The following is a 20,194-nucleotide window of genomic DNA, read 5'->3' on the forward strand; positions in this document are numbered from 1 at the left end:
TCAATGATTAGACACCAAGGAACCATCCTTCCTCTGAAGTACATCAGAGGGGGTATTACCACCTCCAGGATTCCCATAGACCTCTTGTAGCAACATCTACTCTGTGCTGAAGGAGAGGAATCTTTTCAGCTCTGAAAGACCTCTCACATCCTGGGCATTCAAGCAGCTCTTACGGGTGGCGTGTATTGGGAATGACATCTGGATGATTGATCATAGCTCATGTCCAGGTTTCACATTCAACAAACATCTCCCAATACTACAAAGCTTGTAACTTTACCTGTCCCATTCTACAGCGTCAGCACCTCCAGTCCTTCTGCACTTATCAGTGGATACTATTATCATCATTTATATAAAGTGCAGACCAGAGGCGGAACTAGTGAGCTGTGGGCCCCGGTGCAGGGAGGTGGGGAGGAGGGAACCAGAGCCCCCCACTCTCTGCATCTGCCATGCAGTAGGCCCCATTATCTCCAGGGGCCCCAGTGCACGGCACCTGCTGCACCAATGGTAGTTCCGCCACTGGCGCCGACATATTACCAGGTGCTGTATGAAAGGTGGACCAGTCATTGTAGAAACTGGCAACCAGGCTGGCCTTCTCCATTTATATTCACCAGTCTTATTTTTGTTTTGTTGTGGAGGAGTCTTTCTCTTATTGTACTTTCATGGCCACTCTATTTAGGTGCCATGTTAATGGCATCAAAGCCAAGAGCCCTCCCTGCTCTTATATCTTATTAGAAATTGGTGTAATATGGTGACTGATTGTGCTGCAGGACATCATTGTGCCGCTGGCCATCATGGACTTGTTACATTCTTCCATCGTCACGTTGTGGTTATCCACCTGCTCAGAGTGGCTATCTCAGCTATTCTATGACATTGTGCTCGCTGCTGGATATAGATCCAGGACCCTTGTTCTCCATGTCCACAGATAAGTAATCACCCAAATAACCCTGTCCTCGGTGTGATGACACTACTCAGCACCACTTGTAACATACCGTCACCTTCACTAATGTTTATCTGTGGTATATATGTGAGCAGCAGGTTATGTGGGAGGTTAAGCACACGGTCGATCTAAAATGCAGCCCGTCACTAACAGCGTCTGCATGTTATCAAGCTGTTCTGTATCAGGCACTGGTGGCAATTCTGGGAGATAGGTCCCTGCTGATGTAGTGCGCATTGTACAGATGGGGGTTGTCCCAAAGTGGATAATCCCTTTATTAAACTAATTATTTGTTAATTACTAGTAAAATAGGTAGTACACTTCTGAATAGATAAATGGTAGAGAGACAATGTTATGCATGCATTAGTATTGAGCTATGCCATTTAAATATTGTGATATTTATGCTGCTTTTCTCCAGGGTACAGTGCGATATGTCAGGGTTCCCAATTAATACGTAGCAAATGTGAAGCTTAATGATGATATGTTTAATTGAGTAATATAGGTGTGATGGAGAGCACTTGAATGCCTCTGGCCTTTGTATTGTGGAAGAATTACGATATGTCATGCTTGTTATGTCATGTTGTAGAGCGTAGACCTGGTGTGTGGTATGTAATGTGCTAACAATACTGATTACTTTCTAAGACAACTGCGCAGGGAAAAAGCTCATTAAGCCAGACAGAGTTTACATTACAAGACATAGTCCATTTAATTAATATAGGTTTTTACTGACAGTGTATAACATTGTGATGGTAGATTAGGCTGTGTGATTTGTAGTACATTCCAGTTCAGCAACACAATACAGTTCCCACTATCCAGACTTGTTGGCTTAGTGGTAGATGTGATCTTTTATGCTGTGTTGTTACTTGCATTTGTGAGATCATATGTACAAATGAATGATCGCTGACATAGGAAAGAGAATTAGTATCTTCGTCACCAAATATGCATAATATGTTTGACTCCCACAATACATGTACTCTCTAGGTTGCTATTTCTACGTGCATGAATGCATATTTCATTGTGTACGTGTATTCCTGTATTAAATGGGCCATGTGCATTCCCATGTATCCAAAATTCATAACTTTGAACAAACGTCACAGAACTTAAGGGGCCTGATTCATCAAGGCGCGAATACTGAACACAACCTGCGTTTGATTAACAAGAAACAGATCTGAAGATACGTGTCCTGATGAGTTCGGATGTAGGACTGCTCAGCTCTCCTACACAAGACACTGCAGGATACCTCCGATACCTATGTGGAATATACATTCGCAAAAGAATACACAGGATAAAAAAACTATTCAATTAATGTCACCTGTTAATAATATAAGCATTAATGACAAAACTGGTAAAAATAAAATTAAATATATACATATATTTTTTCCTTGAAATATATTTATTAGGATGATCTTAATATCTACTGAACATAAAATGTAATGTTAGTAATGTTATATGGTTGGAGACCCGGATGCAGCATGCATTATATTACAGGTGCACTGTTGTATCCTCTTAGTGTGGATCTCTCTGTAGTTATCACAATATTCCGAATTTGGAATGCTGGGCGGCTTCATGATATTGTGCACAGAGATCCACACTGACAAGACACAGCGGCACGCAGAGGTATAATAAGCCCTTTGGTGGGTGTATGTGGAGGAGTGAGTATGATGTGGGGGAAGCGTCCTTCTAATACTGCTGTCTACAGACACAGGGATACCATCGAAGGTACCTGGAAAAACAATCCTTACAATGGGCACAAATGGGCCAATTCTTTCACTCAAGCCAACCCCCATGCATCTGCTTTGGCCCCAAATTCTGTCACTCACATATCTGTTCTGGCCCAAGTAGACAGATTATTTTCTGACTTATGTTGTGGAAGCTGGAGACACACACAGATTGATAGTGGTCACCTGTGGTCGTCTTCCAGCTGCATTTACCAACAAGGCCAGCCATGGTCCTATCGCTATTTATGAGAATATATCTGGGCATCACATGCTGAAATATGGGACCGATTTCCATATACAGTCATTAATATTGCAGAATCTGTGTTCAAGGTTAGACTATAATAGAAATAAATTATCACAGGACAGATAAATAGAATATTTGTCTTTTTTTAAGCAACAATTATTTACATCTGTTCATGTTACTGCACTGCTCCCTTTATGTCAACACCTATTGCCATGCTGTGGGCAGAGACGGCCAAGTAAAGTAGTTGGCAATACATTGCTACTAACAGGGTGTATCTAGGAAATGAAGATAAAAAGGAAGCTTAGCTGTCTACTCTAAGGATCTGAACTTGTGCACAAGGGAGCCTTACATCATTAAATCAGTGCTTCTTAGTCAGACATCCACAATACAACAACTGCTGTTAAATAAACTAGCTCTATATATGTACGACACCAAACTAAGGTTTTATACTTGAGCTTTAAGGGTTCTAATACAGAACTAAACTTTAACAGGTACAGATACAATAAAGGCACAAACAAGTCATCAACAGTACTTAATGACAGTCAGATACATTCAACTATAATATAGTATAGTATACCTTCCTCATTTTAAATAAAGATTCTGTTATTATTGTTTATATATTATCATGTTTTTATATTCTATTGTGTGTTCTACTTTAGTTGTCTTTAGAGTTTAAGAAGTCTTCTTGCGTGGGAATACTTTGCAGACTCCTGACCTGTCTTTGATGTTGTCCTCTTTGACCTTGTCCTCATCGTGGTTGAGTTCACTTGAGTCAGGTGTTTTCTCTTGTAGCCATTTCTGTTTTCCTTCACTTATTTTACTAGTTTGAGCAGCATTGACCTGTCTGGGTTTTAGATGAATTCATGTTCTCCTTCTCTATGAGTTGTTGTTATAAGAAAGTATGATCGTGGTGTTTCTGCTCTGTGTTCCAGAGTTGCTGGTAACCAATGATTCCCATCTGCTCTACACCTTACTTCTTGCCTTAGTGCTGACAATGACTTGGTAGTTTTATTAGAGTACTTTCACTGTGTCTCTTTGAGCCTTTATTTCTTTATGTATATAGCAAAGGTACTCTCTCTCTTTCAGTAAGTTCAATTGTAGCCTTCTCCCCATTAGCACAGAGCAGGTGAAAACCTCCCTTCAACTAGTGTGTTTCTGTAGTTCAGGAATCTTAGCTCTGGATCTTGTCCAATTTCTTTGCACTTGTGAGAATGTTCTTGACAATGCTTACATATATTTCCTCCAGACCTTTTTTGATTGTGGGAAGTATGGACTTGAGGTTGTGCGTTTGACTTTCATTATATTGTGAAGTCATGGAACACTTGTGATGCATATTTAGGGATACTGTCTGTAATCAGCTCATCAAATGTACCATGTCTTCCAAGCATGCTTGCTGAAAGTTTTCATAGCTTGGTATTTTCAAAATATTGGCTGTAGGAAAGCACTACAAATAGGAAAGTCTCCACATTCCCTATGAATAGGCCTAAAACTAGTCATGCCTGTTCTGGTTATTATCAATGGTTCTTTGGTGATTCTTTTTTAATTTGCTTGACATGTTTGACAATGTTCTATAAACTTCCCAATGTCCTCATTGTGTGTGGCCAGATCTCTGCATCACTGATACATCTCCTAGTCAACACAGTTTCCAGGTGACCATGATGAATTATAGTCAACATTTCACGACATAGACACTCAGGAACCATAATCCGGTCACCTATAAGTATGCATCCATTTGATCCTTACAGCAAATTTCATAGGTGCCAATAGACTTTGATTACAGAATGTGATATGGCTGTGACAATCCACCCCGACAGTACCATGCATGAAGTACATATCAATACAACCTTTAGATTTTGACAATAGTGACATATTTTCAGGTACATCACTCCCATGGTCACTAACCAGCTATTTTACTCTAGGGGTTTGGCATGTTACTCCTGGCCTTAAGCATCCACTATATCACTCTCAGACTTGGTATATCACTCCCAGCTTTGGATACCAGCTACATCACTCCAGGTGCCTGGTACTGTAAATAAGTTCCACTCTCACACACCAGCTACATCACTTTAGATCCCTGGTACTGTAAATAAGTTCCACTCTCATACACCAGCTACATCACTCCAGGTGCCTGGTACATTATACCTACATTTTGTCACCGACTACATTTCCCAGGTGGATTGACAAATCATAATAGGTTTTGGCAGCATCTATTTTACTCCAGGGGGTTAAAGAATGGTCGGCTCCATCATGAGAATAGTGGAAAGAGTACTTATTATCTCTCAGCCACGAATTGAGGTCTTGTCAATGTCTCTATAAGCCTTAGTATACACAAACATAATAGGTGGGCAGGCCTGCCTAAGAACCTGAACTTAAGAAGTTATCATGGAGAAATGCACCCTTGAGTCACACCCAAGGGGCACTAATCACTGATAGGCCTACTCGGTAAACTCAGGGTCGCTGACTTAGATGACATTGTAGCCTGTAGGAGACGCTGCCTTCAAAGATAGAAACAGATTTCTTTACTTTGACAGGTGACACAAACATCCAGCCCCTCCTGGTCATGGTCGTTCCGTCACTACATCACTGATGACGTCCCTCTCAGTTTGTAATAGGTATCATCTTATGTATCTGTCTTAAACAGTACAGTGGGCCTGGTGTTAAAAGTAAACAGCATGATTATAAACCCTTTAACATCTCTCTAGTAAAGTAAAAACATTGGAAGTGTTCACAGACCACAGTCCATTTGTTATAGCTCATTGTTTCATATCGAGCATCTAAACGGACAATTAATTACTGAATAAATTCAGCCTTTGGCATCTTGTTTTGCTGGTGAAGGTTATTTGTCGGCTGAAATGATCCACACAGTTACGTAGTAATGAATATTTTGTAAGACAGAGACAATGAAATACTGTGCACAAAGGCGCCCGTTTCATAACACGTACGCAATGCATTACTTCTGTGCTGTCATGGGGATTAGAGTTTGGAACAAGTATGAGATAACATTGAACCAGTTTATTTACTAATGCTTTGAAGCCGTGTTTACATAGACTATATTTCTCAGATGTTTGCTAAACTTGATGCTCAGTTATAGTTACATTCATCCCAAGAAAGTTAAAGTTACTTTCATCCATCCTAACAGAAATGTCATATTCCTCCTGCGTGTTGGTAGAAGTTATTAGCAGTTCTTTTTGTCACTGTCTAATAATGCTTGTGAAACACTGAGACACTGTAATAACACTAAGGGGTTTATTTAACAAGTGGTGAAGAGCCAAAATGCCATTGAATTCCGGCTTTAACCTAATAGACCTCTATGGGGACAGCAGCATTAAGTAATTCATCAAGCTGCAAAAAGCAAAGTGACACCAACTCAGGATGACGGCTTTGCTGGATCCCTCCCAGGAGAAAGTGCTATGCTATGGTGAAGAGGTTAATTACCTCGCTGAAGAGGGGGATTTACACCGGTGCTCCCAGAGCAGCATAATAAATTGCAGCAATACTTTGTTATGTTCCACGGCAATCTGCAGCCGTACATATTGAGGGCTACCGCTCTGGGGGGCTAAATAGACCCCTAAACCTATCATCATCAGCAGCTATTTATATAGCGCCACTAATTCCGTAGAACACTCACTCACACACATCAGTCCCTGCCCCATTGGAGCTTAAAGTCTAATTCCCTAACACACACACACACTAACTGAGAGAGACTAGAGTCAATTTAATAGCAGACTATTAACCTACTAGTCTGTTTTTGGAGTGTGGGAGGAAACAGGAGCACCCAGAGGAAACCCACGCAAACACGAGGAGAACATACAAACTCCACACAGATAAGGCCATGATTGAGAATCGAACTATTGACCCCAGTGCTGTGAGGCAGAATTGCTAACCACTAAGCCATCGTGCTATCTGACCAATTTGGAATACATTTGTAAGGATTATACTGTACTGGTACTATACTAATTTATACTGTAGTGATATACCAGGGTGTCCATCTCCCAGGCTGGCTAGGATACTGTTAGGCTTCCTCACCAGCAACATCCCAGCATGCACTGGTATCATCCTAATGCCAGGGTTAACTGAAGTGTTCATTGCGGTGTAAACATTACACAATAGATGATTGGGTTGCTGCCCTCTGACTGGATGAGTTGGGATTAGAAGGCTGGTAGGGAGTATGCAAATACATCTTATTTAATCAGCAAGACAATAACAGTCAGTGGCAAATGAGACACGGATGTGGTGCTCAGCATGCAAATGAATCTCTTTTCTGGAGCTGTTGATGGATGTTCCTACAATAGTAATGCAATCCAGGGGTGCTTAGTGTGCCCAAGTGGTTGAAAAACATGAAATATAAAAGTAACTACTTTATAGAGAAGAACATGCATTTATGCATTTTTTTAACTCTCTATAAATTATAATAAAGAAAGTAAACTCTAGGTTCCTTGTATATGTGTTCTATTGCCAAAGGCCTGATTGCTTAATAGAAGATCGTTTTTCAAGCTTCTGTTTTTTTTACACTGCATTCACTTCCACTACTCAGAACACTGGAGCGTTAGTTGAGTGAGTGCGGGGACTGACAAAGTGAGTGGAGTAGGGCAGGCGCGGGCTGGCAGATTTCAGCCCGGGGGGCGCACAAGCGGCCGCATCACATGACACGCGATGCGGCCACCTGTGCGCTGACGCGGCTGCATCCCATGGCATCCCGCATCCCTGTTAGGTCCGCCCTTCCCGTGGCATCCCGCATCCCTGTTAACAGCGGTGAGACTGAGCGGCCTGGGGGACCGATGCCCCCCTGCCCCTGGCCCAGCCCGCCCCTGGAATAGGGTGAAGTGATGGAGAATATTTCATCTGTCTATGAGTCCTTACACCTCTCATGCTGTCATTCACTTCAGTACAATGATTGCAGAGGGTTTGTGTCACCCTGCACTGCTTCTGCTATTAATTATTGCCTAGCAGCCAGTGACCAGAGCAGTGGGTTAGTTGGGGGGTGGCTAGGAGCTAATGATGGTGCCATGGCTGTTCCTCCCATGAGACATTGTCTTACGGTAGAAATGGCCCTGGTAGCTTACCGTTACCATCAATAGACTTACAGAGAGTAATGCTGTATAAAAAATGTTTCTCAAATGTAACCTGTTGTCTCTCTTAATATGTGAGTGAACTTCTGGTTTAAATATACATTTTGTTAGCTTCCTTTTTTCAACCCCCTTCCAGAGTAACTTAATGTAGTACATGGCAAAATTTACCTGACACACTTCTGACAGCTATATCTGAACACAATGTGCTATACTAGGATACATTTTAACTATCCTGATCTAGACGGGACTGTCCCGCCATCCTGACTGCCAGGGCTTTTGTCCTGACTGTCGGGAATGTTGAGAGGTATGACCCAAGTGCCATGCGGACCAGTGGCAGGTGTGCGGTACTGCATGTGTGTTTTAAGTGCAGGGGGTTGTAGTGGGATGTGTCCACAGGCAAGGTGTAATATGACCTTGCCCCCTTTTTGTGCTCGCACTCTGTGTGCCATTTTGCTCACTTTATGTGTGTCAGCAACAGTGATCTTTAGAGTAGTGCAGCTGTTAAGCATAAACTATCTGCTGCATTAACAACTAAAATTTCTTAAAAATAAATATCTGTCTTGAAGCAGATATTATGTTGTTATATATAGAACATTATCATGGAAGAGCCTAAGTTATCATTAACACCTGCATTTCTATATCAGTGGCGCACGCAGGGGGGGTTTCTGGGTCTCCAGAAACCCCCCCCTCCGCTAAAAAGTGCCCTACTGTAGTATACAGCAGCCGCGGCGCTGTCTAAGAAGCGTCCGTGGCAGTGCTGTATTGTATACAGCACCGCCGCGGACGCTTCTTTGACAGCGCCACGGCTGCTGTATACTACAGTGCAGCCGAAACGGCATGCACGGCAGGTCTCTAGATTTATTTTATTTTTTTCCGGGGGTGGAGGAAACCCCCCATGACAAATCCTCCGTGCGCCCCTGTATATGTTTATGTTATTTTATCCTGAAAGGGTTTTTTTTAAAAAAAATTATTTACCTGCTTATCTGTTGTATTAGATCTCATATTTGGTAGTATCCCATTTCTTTTGCCAATATATTAATAAATTAAAAATAATAACATTGTGTTCCTGATTCATCTTCAAACGCAGCCTCCACGCAAGTTGCGTTTTTGTAAGTTGAGTATGGAATTTGAGCAAATGTGCACTTGTATTCAAATCCAAGTGGATCTCTAGATACATTTCCATTTGAATCTGGTTATAAGCTCGCTCTGTCTAAAAAGATCTTGCTGTATGTAGACAGACAGAACACAGAGTTATTTCATGCAAGATAAACCACACAAAGGGTCATGCATACAAAGATTAATCAGGCCCCGTATGTTTGAGAGTAGGTGGAGAAATATTTGTCAGATGCTCTTGTGGTTTAAAAGTAAACATGGTCCTGACGCAGTGGCGGATCCAGGGGGGATCGCCCCCCCTAGCAGGAGCTTGCTGCCGACAGCTGCACACTGTGCAGGTCCGTTCAGCAGGGACAGTGTGCTGCCTGGCTGCTCTGATTGTGTTTTAAACACAATCAGAGCAGCGGGACAGCACATTATCACTGCCTAACGGACCTGCACATACTGTGCAGCCGCCGGCAGCCTTAGAACACAGAAAGGGGGCGGGGCCTAAATCGCCCCCCCCTAAAATCGCCCCGGGTAGGGCAAATGTCTGGGTCCGCCCCTGTCCTGACGACTACATAGGTCCCCTTTTAGTGATATACCGAAGTTTGGGCTGCTTTGACTGCAATGTTAAGGTGTAATGTTTGGGTCAAAGTTCATAATAGGTTAATTTGTTTGACTAGGGCTTTGACTAATGTTAGGAATAAAGGATAAGTTCACTCTTGTGTTTGTTTTTGTTGTGCATTTGCATTTCAGAGCTTATTCTATCAATTGTTTAACTCAGAGCAGACAGGAAGATTGCTCTAAGTGACCGGAGAAAATTCTGTTGCCTCCATCCTTCTGATGAAGCATTATTGAATTTGGCACATAAAGTAAAACTAGGTTGTATGGAAAACATTGTGATACACATGGACTTTGCAGAAATAAAATCAGAGAACAATGGCTGCCCATGTACTGGTACATGCACACTTCATCTAGCACTGAAATAGTCTACACTGTAGTCTCAGACGGAGCATGTCTGAGCAGGATGTGTCACACAAGCGAGGGTGGTATTACCAGTTTTTGGATGATGGTAATGACTAATGAATGTTTTGGAAAGCTGTCCGTGTCTAATACTCTGAAAGTAATCTAAAACTTGGCTGGGGCTCGGGAAACATCATTACATTGTATCTGGCTAGTGTGTAGAACAGAGTTATATAGACGTATAATAGATATCTTGTTTGAGGCCTGTAAGTATGCAGAATGTGGTCTGTTCTGTTTCCTTATATAAGTGAGAAAAGTCAGTGTTTAGATACATGTACAGTAGCAATTTGGCAAGACCATGTGTCAGAATAGAATTAAGGATAAGCCTGCTTCAATAGAGGCATAAGGAGTGAGCAAAATAAATGTTCTTCCCCCAGCTCTCTAAACCTGGGGGTGTAGTTGAATTATGGGTGTGACAAGGTAGATCTGGCCTAGGTCAATCAGGGACAGGGCCATTTTAGTTATATTTATTTATTCAGAAATTTTGGCCGGTATATAAAAGTGACTTTGTTACTGTGATAGCAACAGTATACAAACCAAGCAAATAATAACAATGGTTCATGTGTGCATCCAATGTGTTTGATCGTTGACATTTTGAAGGTTGGCTTCTAAAGCGCATGTCTTGCAAAAGTGGAAGCGTCAACATTTATCATGGCCTACAATCACATGTGGCCCAACCCTCCATCAGTCATCATCATCATTGTGTATTTGTAAGTCACCACAAAACGCTGCAGTGCCGGACAGTCAGAGCTACAAATCATCCACCTTAAAAGAGAATCAGTACAGACGAGGTAGATGAAGGAGGTGCAGACTTGAGCAATGGGTAGAGAGGGCTCCTGAGAGCTTACAGTCTACAGGGTGAGGACAATACTGAGACAATAGGAGCTAGTGAGGCACGGAGTGGGATTGGGACTGAACCTGGTAGAACATACAGAGAGAGTAGTATCAGCTGGGGGTAGGGTGGACTAAAGTGAAGGGCAGGTATTTAGAGCGGTTGAAAGATTGAAGATTAGGGAGAGTCTGTTCAGGTGGGTTAGAGAGATCCGAAAGTCAATCAATTTAAACCTTTCTGTCTTTCTGTTCATATACTGCTCTCTGACACTTATTTATGCTTAAATCATGAAGTAAAGGAATATTTGTAATGCACTAATTTTAACCGTTTTATCTTCTTCTTTGTCTCTTCTTTTAAGTACACCGATGTACATGCGCATTATGCAATTATCCTGCAGAGAATAGGAATGCCCCACCCCCAGTTGTCCGCCAATCATGCCCAAACTTTGCTCAAGATTGGCAAATACACCTTGTGAGGATACCGTGTTTAACGTAACCTTCTGTGCCGCACAGCTGGCCTACCCGGTACCTATCCAAAGTTCAAAATCACCCAGGCAAATATCCAAAATAAAATAAATAAGTTTATTTAACAAATTAGTAGCACCAAACAGCAATAAACATACAGTATTTAAATAATAGCTTCAAACAAATACTACTACAGTCTGGCACAGACAACATACAGGGTATAATGAAAACACCTCACCTGTATCCTAGCCACTCTCAGGGACTGCTGTCTATCCATCCAACTTCTCCCCCTCTCTCTTTTAAGGCTACCAGCAAAGGTAGCTGCCTTGAGTCACTGTCACTCCGCTTTTGGCGGACACACAGCTCCCCAAGACCTGGAGAGGTAGATCAGGGCAAAGGCAGTACTCCCCTATCCTGTCAGGGGCAGATATCTAGATCTCAACGCCAGCCAGACTTCAGCTATCACTCTGTGGTGAATGTAAATTTGCTGTTCTTTGGAGCTGGTTTTTAAAGGCAAAAATTACCTCCTTAGCAGTTTCAGGACTTGCCTAAATGGTCCTTTTCTGTGTTTACCTTTTTACAGGTAAACATACAGAGACAAGGATAGCAGATGAGTCACTCCTGATTTAATTAGGGACAGGTATTGTTCTGTGGCTATACAGCAGAGTTTGTTAAAACAGGAGAGATCACAATCTAGACAAATTTACATTTAAATACACATTGCAGTCCTCTGCAATTAAACATATAGCTCTGCCTGTGGACCTTTTCCCTATCTTAATACATGAGACCTCCTGGTGTGATGTACATTCATACTGGACTGGTGGACAATAATCCTTTTGCCTAGGCTGAAACAATGGACTAATCTGCAAGATAAGACAACATGCTTCCAGACATTTTAACTACTTGCAAATAGAATATATACAAGCTTCAATATGACTGACAAATATGGGGAACCAGAGGGCTAGAAAAAGTACATGTTTTATAGTCCACAGTTTGTGAGAAACGAGGTGCAGACGGGTTGAGGTGATATTAAAACCTTGTTTCTCCACACACCTGCTTAATGTCACTAAAGTATGTACTGTGTTTTCAGTCCATAAATGACCATTAGTACTTCTCCATACTATTGTCAGTAATATTAATTTGTTATGTTGAAATATTTTTACCAATTTACTAGTTTTCTGTACAACTATTATAATGTTCTCCCTATATATGTTGCTGTATAACTTTAGCCCTTAGCCATTCAATTGCTGTTGGATTATAATTTCCATCCTTGCAAATTACCAATAAACTAAGTTAAAGATAAAGGGACTAGCAGTCTATGTAGGGATCAGCCCTGTGTTTGGATAGTTTGTAAACCTGTAGGCTGTGTCTAAGTAAATAGATCTGCAGTGTTTTTCTAAAATGAATCTTTGTTTATCAGTGTTTATGTGTCTTCTTGCAGCTTTGACGTGGACAATGGCACCTCATCGGGACGGAGTCCCTTGGATCCCATGACAAGCCCAGGATCAGGGCTTATTTTACAGGCCAACTTTGTCCACAGTCAACGAAGGGAATCGTTCCTGTATAGGTCAGACAGTGACTATGACCTCTCTCCAAAGTCCATGTCTAGGAACTCCTCCATCGCTAGTGACATGTGAGTAGTTCTCTTTCTTTATATAATCTTGTCTCTGTGCAATTAGTCTTTGCTGGCGCCATTTACCAAAATGCTCCATAAAAATGCAATTAATTTAGATTATTATCGGGCTTATCTGCGGCCACACATTCTGCGACATTGAGCAAATTTCCTGATAGCTCTGCAAATATTGCAGTGTGTGTGTTTAGCTTTACTTACATTAATATAATTGAGAACTGCCAATCCTTAGTGAGCAAATGTTAATGGGGAAAGGTAGAGAAGTTGTTAGATTTCATCAATCAATAGTTGCGTATAAATCATCTCTGACAAGGGTTTTCCATTGTTTTATTCAGTAAGAGCAAACATATATTGGATTAAGTCCTGTACAGGTGCCCTGCCACGTTGATATAGTATACATTACCCAGTGTTACCCAATTGTCTACAGATACCCGTGGAACTGCTTTCACAAAGGTCCCTAATTGTAATATTTTATGAATAACAATTTATACATCATACCTAGCCATCTGCTACACTGTGGCCACTGTTGGAAGCTACAGGTTCAGAACTTGTATCCAAGGTTTGTAATTCTAAATGTCATATTTGACTCCAGCAAGTAGGGTCTTACTGATAGATCTGTAATAACAGGCGCATTTGTCCAGTTGACTGAATCATTCCCCCATATACAATCAATAGGAATATCCTTAACTGGCACCACACAATCCATTCTTCCTGTTCGGGGTAAGTGCCGGCCAATAGGACCAATATCAAAATTTTAAACAGCATTTTAGGAGAATATAGGAAATGCTACAATTAATTAGTGAGGTGCCTTAAATAAATCTTAATACATGTTATATACATCACAAAACCAATACCGAGAAACAGCATTCACAACAAGACAGGTACTGTAGTATTTTGCAGTATTGTTAAAATCAGGTACTGATGACACCTGATACTGTGCTTGATGCTTGAGCAGGACAGTCATTAGCTGACATTAAGACAGTAGTCAAAGTGGGCTTTCATGCTATTTATTTTTATCATCCACTGAAAACCTGTACATAATAAATTGAAAGAAATCAGTTTAGAACTAGAAATGTTCAGCTTTTCCCTCCAGTAACACTTACGTGACATTTCTGTGAGATCGGCTAGTTTCTAGTTCCGTATGTGCGTTTACCATGTCAGTGTAAACGGTTATATTTAGCTCATGTTTACCATGTAATAGTCACTGGAAAATGTTACGCGGGTGATGTGACAGTAAAGAAAGTATAATGGATTCATACATAATAAGGGTCATTTAAAAAACACAAAATCTGTTGACCCACAATGCTTTTTTGCATGCATTTTAAGGTGAATGTCCTCTTCATAGTGTTTTTGAAACACCCTCATAAATGCAATCTGTGTCTGTTTTTGCAAATTTGGAAAAAACGTTGCATCAAGGACGAATCTACTACAAGTTTAGGACAACTCCTTTATTGTACCTCCAACTGTACCTGTTTATCTCGGTGGAAACATCAGCATATTTGTGTGATCATTAGTGTGACCGGATGGGCTTACTTCGCCACCCAGTCTGTAGGGGGAAGAAGGAGCGTAGGGATGTCCTTCCTGCACAGTTTATCTTGGTTTTCTTCTTTTTCTTCCGTCGGTGACCCACTGTTATGGACCACTTCTACTGGTGTCATCTTGCCAACAGACACTCGCCGACTGCGGATGCCAACTGCATAATAGTTATTAATAGTGTTCGTCTGCTACCACTGGGCTCCTTTGTGGCACCCAGAACTACTGTCACGGGCACTAGGAGTCTTTACCCAGGGATCACCAGGTGATAGGCTTACCAGAGCAGTATAGGTGGTAATATGGTACTCTGGTAGCAGGGTGATCACGGAACAGGAAATAGCAGATGATGAGATGCTCAGGAAAGTCTATGACTAGCAGCACTGGTAATATGGAGGTAGTAATACACGAGGAACTGTATGGACAAAGGACACGTGAAGGTAGTCAGTGGTCTGCGGTAGCAAGTTGTACCACTGCTATAGTGAGGAGAAATGTCCAACAGAAACGAGGAGGTGATGAGAGTCAGCGGTCTGCGGATAGCAAGTTGTACCGCTGTCTGAGTGAAGGAATGGAATCCAAGTGGAGGTATCCGGGGAGTCAGTGGTCTGCGTTAGCAAGTAGTACCACTGCTATGTGAGAGGATACTGGAACAGGTGAAACTGTAAACAGGGGTCAGTGGTCTGCCACTAGCAAGTTGTACTACTGAATATATATGTGAGGAGGTGCACGGGGAGAGACTGCAACACAATATATACACGGGCACCATGACTTTGATCCACAGTAATATGCACAATATAAATGTATAAATGACTGAACAACACTGCCAATATAGAAAGTCTCTTGAAGTAATCCGGCATGAGATAACACAGTCAATGATGGCAGTAGAGTCAGCAGATAGTACACTCCAGAGGAGAACCAACACAGTCAATGATGGCAATAGACTCAGCGGATAGTACACTCCAGAGGAGAACCAACACAGTCCAGCAAGGTATGCAATACACAGCACAGTCAATGGGAAGTATGCATACCGTGGTTCAGGAGAAGGCAGTCAGACAGGAGTGCAGAGATACCTGAAGGGCAGGAGGCCAGCAGGATACAAGTCCCTGGATGGGTGAAGCAGGGGTCTAGCAGGTGCAGCGCACAGGTAGGTAGACCAGCAGGGAACACAGGAAGGCGTGGAGAGCGGATCAGCAGTAGATGGATGAGTAGCGCTGAGAAGTAACAGCAGCGGGTCTCTGCAGGAACACGGAGGTAACCAATAGCAACCAGCAGGTGCAGTAACGATGGCACACCGGAGCAGAGTTGAACTGGAACAGATGATCACGGAGAGTAGCGGGTAGCAATAGTGGCAGCAGACTCAAGGAAACACGGTAGAGTAGACAAGGACTGAAGACTGAAGCGCACAGAGGCAGCGGATAGGAATCAGCTAAACAGTCACGATGAAACACAGACGGGTTGCAGGTTGAAGACTGTAGTGCACGGAGGCAGCGGGTAGGAATCAGCTAGCAGTCACGATGATGAAACACAGACGAGTTGCAGGTTGAAGACTGTAGTGCACGGAGGCAGCGGATAGGAATCAGCTGGCAGTCACAATCATGAACAGGTGAGTGGATGTGGTTGAAGCCTGTAATGCACGGAGGCAGCGGATAGGCATCAGCTAACAGTCCCAATGATACATGGTAGAGTTGAAGTGATTAGAAGACTGTAGTGCACGGAGGCAGCGGATAGGAATCAGCTCACAGTCACGATGATACAGTAGATGGTAGAAGTGGTATGGGAACCACAGTAGCAGAAGTGGTTTGGAAACCACAGAGGTAGAAGTGGTTTGGAAACCACAGAATCAGCAGGGCTGAATAAAACGGGAAACACAGGAACACCTTCAGAGACTCATGGGGAATGAGACTCCAAGATCAGGCCACGTGGTGTTGACCACAGGTGCTTAATATAGGGAGGTTGCCTGATCTGCCAATTAAGTTAAAGGAACATACACTGAAGGTTTGGAAAGGGCTGCGCATGCGCAGTCCCTCAGGATAGAGGACGTCCACGGTTCCTAATAGTCCGGGAAGAAGCACTCACAGTCCGGTGAGTGACAGTACCCCCCCTTTTAAAGCTGGGCACAGAACGCCTGGAACCCGGCTTGTCCGGATTTTTGGAATAAAACTTCTTCAGAAGGGCAGGAGCATTAAGATCTTCAGCTTTGATCCATGAACGCTCTTCAGGACCAAAGCCCTTCCAATGAACGAGGAAACGGAGGACTCCTCGCGAAATTTTTGCATCCAATACCTCAGTAATCTCGAAATCCTCCTCCTGATGAACTTGAACTGGCTGCGGTGCTGAGGAAGGAGTCGAGAAACGGTTGATGATGAGAGGTTTGAGCAAGGACACATGGAAGGCATTGGAGATCCGAAGATTCTTAGGAAGAAGAAGTTTAACACATACTGGATTGATAACTTGAATGATCCTATATGGACCAATAAAACGAGGGGCGAATTTCATAGATGGAACCTTCAAACGAATATTTTTGGTAGATAACCAGACACGATCTCCAATTTTTAGTGGTGGAATAGCCCGCCTCTTCTTATCTGCGAAAGACTTATATTTGTTAGATGTCTTCTTTAAACAGGTTTTGACCTGAGACCAGATATTTTTGAAGGTCTGACAAGCAGTCTCCACAGCAGGAACTTGGGTGGGCGGGAGGGCAGGAAATTCCGGAAAAGACGGATGGTGACCGTAGACCACAAAGAATGGAGTTTTGGATGATGACTCATGGTACATGTTGTTATGGGCGAATTCAGCCCAAGGGAGCAATTCTACCCAGTTGTCTTGGTTGGCTGAAGAGAACATCCTAATAAAAGTCTCAAGATCTTGATTGACTCGTTCCGTTTGTCCGTTAGATTGCGGATGGTAAGGCGATGAGAGTGCTAATCGTATGCCCAAGGTTTTACAAAGGGCCCGCCAGAATCTGGAAACGAATTGTACTCCTCTATCTGACACAATCTCAGACGGACATCCATGGATGCGGAAGATTTCTTTAATGAAATGTTCAGCCAGAGTAGACGAGGAAGGTAAACCGGACAGAGGGACGAAATGAGCCATCTTCGAAAATCTGTCTACCACTACCCAAATAGTATTGTGATTCTTACTTGGTGGCAAATCAGTAACGAAATCCATACTAATATGGGTCCAAGGCTTGGACGGAATGGGTAGTGGTCGCAGCAACCCTGCTGGAGTTCTGCGGGAGGATTTGAACTGAGAACATAAATCACAGGAAGCAATAAACTCTTTGACGTCTCTCCTCATTGAAGGCCACCAGTAACTACGAGAGAGAATCTCAAAGGTCTTATGTTCACCGGCGTGTCCAGAAAAACGAGAGGCATGAAACCACGAAAGGATTTTCCTCCTCAGAGTAGGAGGCACGAGGGTCTTCCCAAATGGTAGCATTTTGGTGGATGAAGCAGCCAGAGAAATACATTTGGGGTCTAGAATAGCATGGTTGGGAACCTCTTCTACATCAGAGGACGTCACAAAAGCTCGAGATAGAGCGTCAGCTTTCTTGTTCTTAGCAGCTGGTTTGAAGGTTATAATTAATTCAAAACGGGAAAAGAAAAGAGACCATCTTGCTTGACGAGGGTTCAAGCATTGAGCAGATTGCAAATATGACAAGTTCTTATGATCCGTGAAGATCGTCACCGGATGGCGAGCTCCTTCCAACAAGTATCTCCATTCCTCTAATGCAGCTTTGATGGCCAGCAACTCCTTGTCCCCGATAGTATAGTTTTTCTCTGCGGGCAGAAGACCCCGAGAGTAGAAGGCACAAGGATGTAATTTTTGTTGCTCCGAGCGTTGGGAGAGAATAGCTCCTAAGCCCACATTAGAGGCATCTACTTCTAGGAAGAAGGGGAGTGTCACATCAGGTTGTCGCAGAATGGGAGCAGACGAGAAGGACTCTTTGAGGATTTGAAAGGCTTGGAGAGCCTCAGATGACCATTGCTTAGTATTAGCCCCTTTCCGAGTTAAGGCCACAATGGGAGATGCAATGGATGAGAAGTCTTGAATGAAGCGTCTATAGTAATTGGCAAAACCTAAAAAACGCTGGATGGCACGAAGAGTAGTTGGCTGAGGCCAATGTAGTACAGCATTTACTTTGTCTGGATCCATCTTCAGGCCAACTCCGGAAACTATATACCCCAAGAATGGAATCTGGGGTAATTCGAATGAACATTTTTCCAATTTACAGAACAATGAGTTTTTCCGTAGTCTGGAGAGGACCTCTGCCACATGTTGGTGATGAGAAGGCAGGTCCTGTGAGAAGATCAATATGTCGTCCAGGTAGACAACGACACATACATATAATAAGTCCCGAAAGATCTCATTGATGAAACCCTGGAAAACCGCGGGGGCATTACACAGCCCGAAGGGCATTACTAAATATTCGTAATGCCCATCTCTGGTGTTAAACGCGGTCTTCCATTCGTCACCGGAACGGATTCTAATTAAATTGTAGGCACCACGAAGATCCAACTTAGTAAATATCCGAGCTCCCTTGATGCGATCAAATAGCTCAGTGATCAGCGGAATGGGATACCGATTCTTGATAGTAATGGCGTTGAGTCCACGAAAATCTATACAAGGGCGTAATGATCCATCCTTCTTTTTGACGAAGAAGAACCCAGCTCCAGCGGGAGAGGTGGAAGGTCGAATGAACCCACGCTGGAGATTCTCCTGTATGTACTCAGATGTGGCTTGAGTTTCAGGTAACGAGAGAGGATAGACCCGACCCCTGGGAGGAGTCTTGCCAGGTAGAAGGTCGATCGGACAATCCCAAGAACGATGAGGAGGAAGACGTTCAGACTGAGCTTTATCAAACACATCGGCAAATGAAGCATACTGAGGAGGGAGTCCCGGGGAGGAAGATGAGATGGAAGATTGCTGTACTTTAAGAGGAATAACTTGAGAGAGACAACGATGGTGACATTCAGGCCCCCAAGACGTAACTTGAGGGGTGCGCCAGTCAATCTGGGGAGAGTGACATTGAAGCCATGGAAGGCCTAAGACAATCGGACTTGTCGTAACAGGAAGAATTAAAAACGAAATTTCTTCATGGTGTAGTACACCAATCTGAAGGGTTACTGGAGACGTACTCTGGGTGATGAGACCATTGATGAGACGTGATCCATCTATAGCCGTCACAGTAATGGGTGTTTTTAAAGTGATCACTGGTAGGGACCATTGATTCACTAGTGATTTAGAAATGAAATTTCCTGCTGCTCCGGAATCAATCAATGCCTGTGACTCAAAGGATTTGGTAGCAAAGGAAATCGTAACATCGAAAGCGCAGACTTTAGATTTCATAGACAATGGAGAGGACTCCAGGGACCCTAACTTCACCTCTCCAGAACTAGTTAGGGCCTGGCATTTCCCGATTTCTTAGGGCAAGAACTGAGCATATGTGTGGAATCAGCACAATAGATACAGAGTCTATTCTTTACTCTTCGTTTCCTCTCTTCTAACGATAATTTGGAACGTCCTATCTCCATGGGAATCACAGAAGGTGAAACTGGACGAAATTGAGGGTTTAAACGAAGAGGTGCTTTAGCAGAAGTTGTTTTCTCAGATTCTCTTTCACGAAATCTCATGTCTACACGATGGCAAAGA

General features: G+C 42.9%; 1 protein-coding gene across 4 annotated transcripts in view; it reads left to right on the plus strand.

Moving 5' to 3' along the window:
• The window catches only part of LOC142099587 (3',5'-cyclic-AMP phosphodiesterase 4D), a 548,136-nt gene that overhangs the window by 341,802 nt on the left and 186,140 nt on the right, over window positions 1-20,194 (plus strand). For all 4 annotated transcript variants that reach the window (XM_075183172.1, XM_075183201.1, XM_075183182.1 and 1 more), the window contains exon 2: window positions 12,821-13,012. In XM_075183172.1, coding sequence (XP_075039273.1) covers window positions 12,821-13,012 — 192 coding nt within the window. The remainder of the gene's footprint in view (window positions 1-12,820; window positions 13,013-20,194) is intronic.

This window comes from Mixophyes fleayi, chromosome 1 (assembly GCF_038048845.1).
Source record: "Mixophyes fleayi isolate aMixFle1 chromosome 1, aMixFle1.hap1, whole genome shotgun sequence".
Taxonomy (NCBI): domain Eukaryota; kingdom Metazoa; phylum Chordata; class Amphibia; order Anura; family Limnodynastidae; genus Mixophyes; species Mixophyes fleayi.